Source organism: Piliocolobus tephrosceles, unplaced genomic scaffold, assembly GCF_002776525.5.
Source record: "Piliocolobus tephrosceles isolate RC106 unplaced genomic scaffold, ASM277652v3 unscaffolded_23639, whole genome shotgun sequence".
Classification (NCBI taxonomy): Eukaryota; Metazoa; Chordata; class Mammalia; order Primates; family Cercopithecidae; genus Piliocolobus; species Piliocolobus tephrosceles.
In genome coordinates this window covers 4,223-5,644 of record NW_022306131.1, presented here as the reverse complement: position 1 = coordinate 5,644, position 1,422 = coordinate 4,223, and the positions used below count along the sequence as shown (strand labels likewise).

The window sequence follows — 1,422 nt, the reverse complement described above, 5'->3', positions numbered from 1 at the left end:
AAAAAAAAAAAAAAAAAAAACTTAAAGTGCTGGTGGTGCAGAGCTAACCCATCTCTGTTGATCAAGAACCCACTGAAAGCATCACCTAATGAGCCTGGACCCAGAGTGATGTCATCCTATTCAAAGGACAGTCCCTGATGAACCCAAGAATAAGGACTTGCACAGAGCGCCAGATTCTGGTAGGGAGGGTTTGCTGGAAGAGCTGGGTGGGTCTTGAACCACATCCCTATCTTCTCCATAGCTGGAAGACCCCTCTGTGTTCCCAGCTGTGATCGTGGAGCAGGTACCCTACCCTGATTTACTGCATCTGTACTCGGGACTGGAGTTGGACGACCACAATGGCATCATAACAGACGGGACCTTGTGCATGACGCAGGATCAGATCCTGGAAGGCAGTTTTTTGCTGACAGGTCTGTTCCCTTCCTGGGCAGAGAAGGCGTGGTAGAAAAAGGGGTTGTGTCTTTAGGGAACAGCAGCCCACAATGGCTTCTAGTAACCCCGTGCAGAATGGGCAAGGCCACCAGCCAAAAAGTTGTGCTGCTTCACAGAGGAGGGAACCATCTTAGTAGATTCATGGTCTGTGGAAATGGGGTGGGACGATGAGGAGTGAAGACCAGCTGAGGGGGTGGAGAGTTAGGTCAGGAGGGGTGCTGGGCCCTTCCTGGCTGTCCCTCAGTACCTCTGGTCAGGGTCCCCTGCTTCTCCCTCACTTAGCACTCACTTCAGGGTCAGCCCGAAGGATGCTTACCACCATCCATTCTTCGGGCTGGCCCTGATTATAGCTGTACCCCCTGCCTTGTGCCCTGAGGGAACTTTTCTTCTCTCCTCCCACCATGGGACCGGACCAGATGACAATGAGGCCACCTCGCACACCATGTCAACCGCAGAAGTCTTGCTCAATATGGAGTCTCCCAGCGATATCCTGGATGAGAAGCAAATCTGTAAGTTTGAACCCCAGTGCCTGAACTCAAGGCAACAAAATAATTCCATTTAAAAATATGAAATCCGTGTACTGGTTTCTCAGGCATGTGTGCACACAGGTATACATGCACCACACCCACCGATATACATATGACTTTTATCTTTTTGTATTTTGCTGACGGGTTTATTTCAATTAGTACGATGCCCTCAAAGTCCATCCATGTTGTAGCATGTGTCAGAATTTCTTTCCATTTTCAGGCCAGGCACAGTGGCTCACGCCTGTAATCCCAGCACTTTGGGAGGCTGAGGCGGGTAGATCACCTGAGGTCAGGAGTTCGGGACCAGCCTGACCAACATGGTGAAACCCCATCTCTACTAAAAATATAAAAACTTAGCCTGGCATAGTGGTGCATGCCTGTAATCTCAGCTACTCAGGAGACTGAGGCAAGAATCTCTTGAACCCAGGAGGCAGAGGCTGCAGTGAGCCAAGATGGTGCCACT

General features: G+C 50.3%; 1 protein-coding gene across 1 annotated transcript in view; it reads left to right on the top strand.

Annotated features, from left to right (window-relative positions):
- Window positions 1-241: 241 nt before the first annotated feature.
- The window catches only part of LOC111534124 (ETS-related transcription factor Elf-4), a gene marked incomplete at both ends in the record, with an annotated part of 5,399 nt that continues 4,218 nt past the window's right edge, over window positions 242-1,422 (top strand). Inside the window, 2 exon segments of the mRNA XM_026450685.1 lie at window positions 242-410; window positions 849-941. Of these exon segments, the coding sequence (XP_026306470.1) occupies window positions 242-410; window positions 849-941 (262 nt within the window).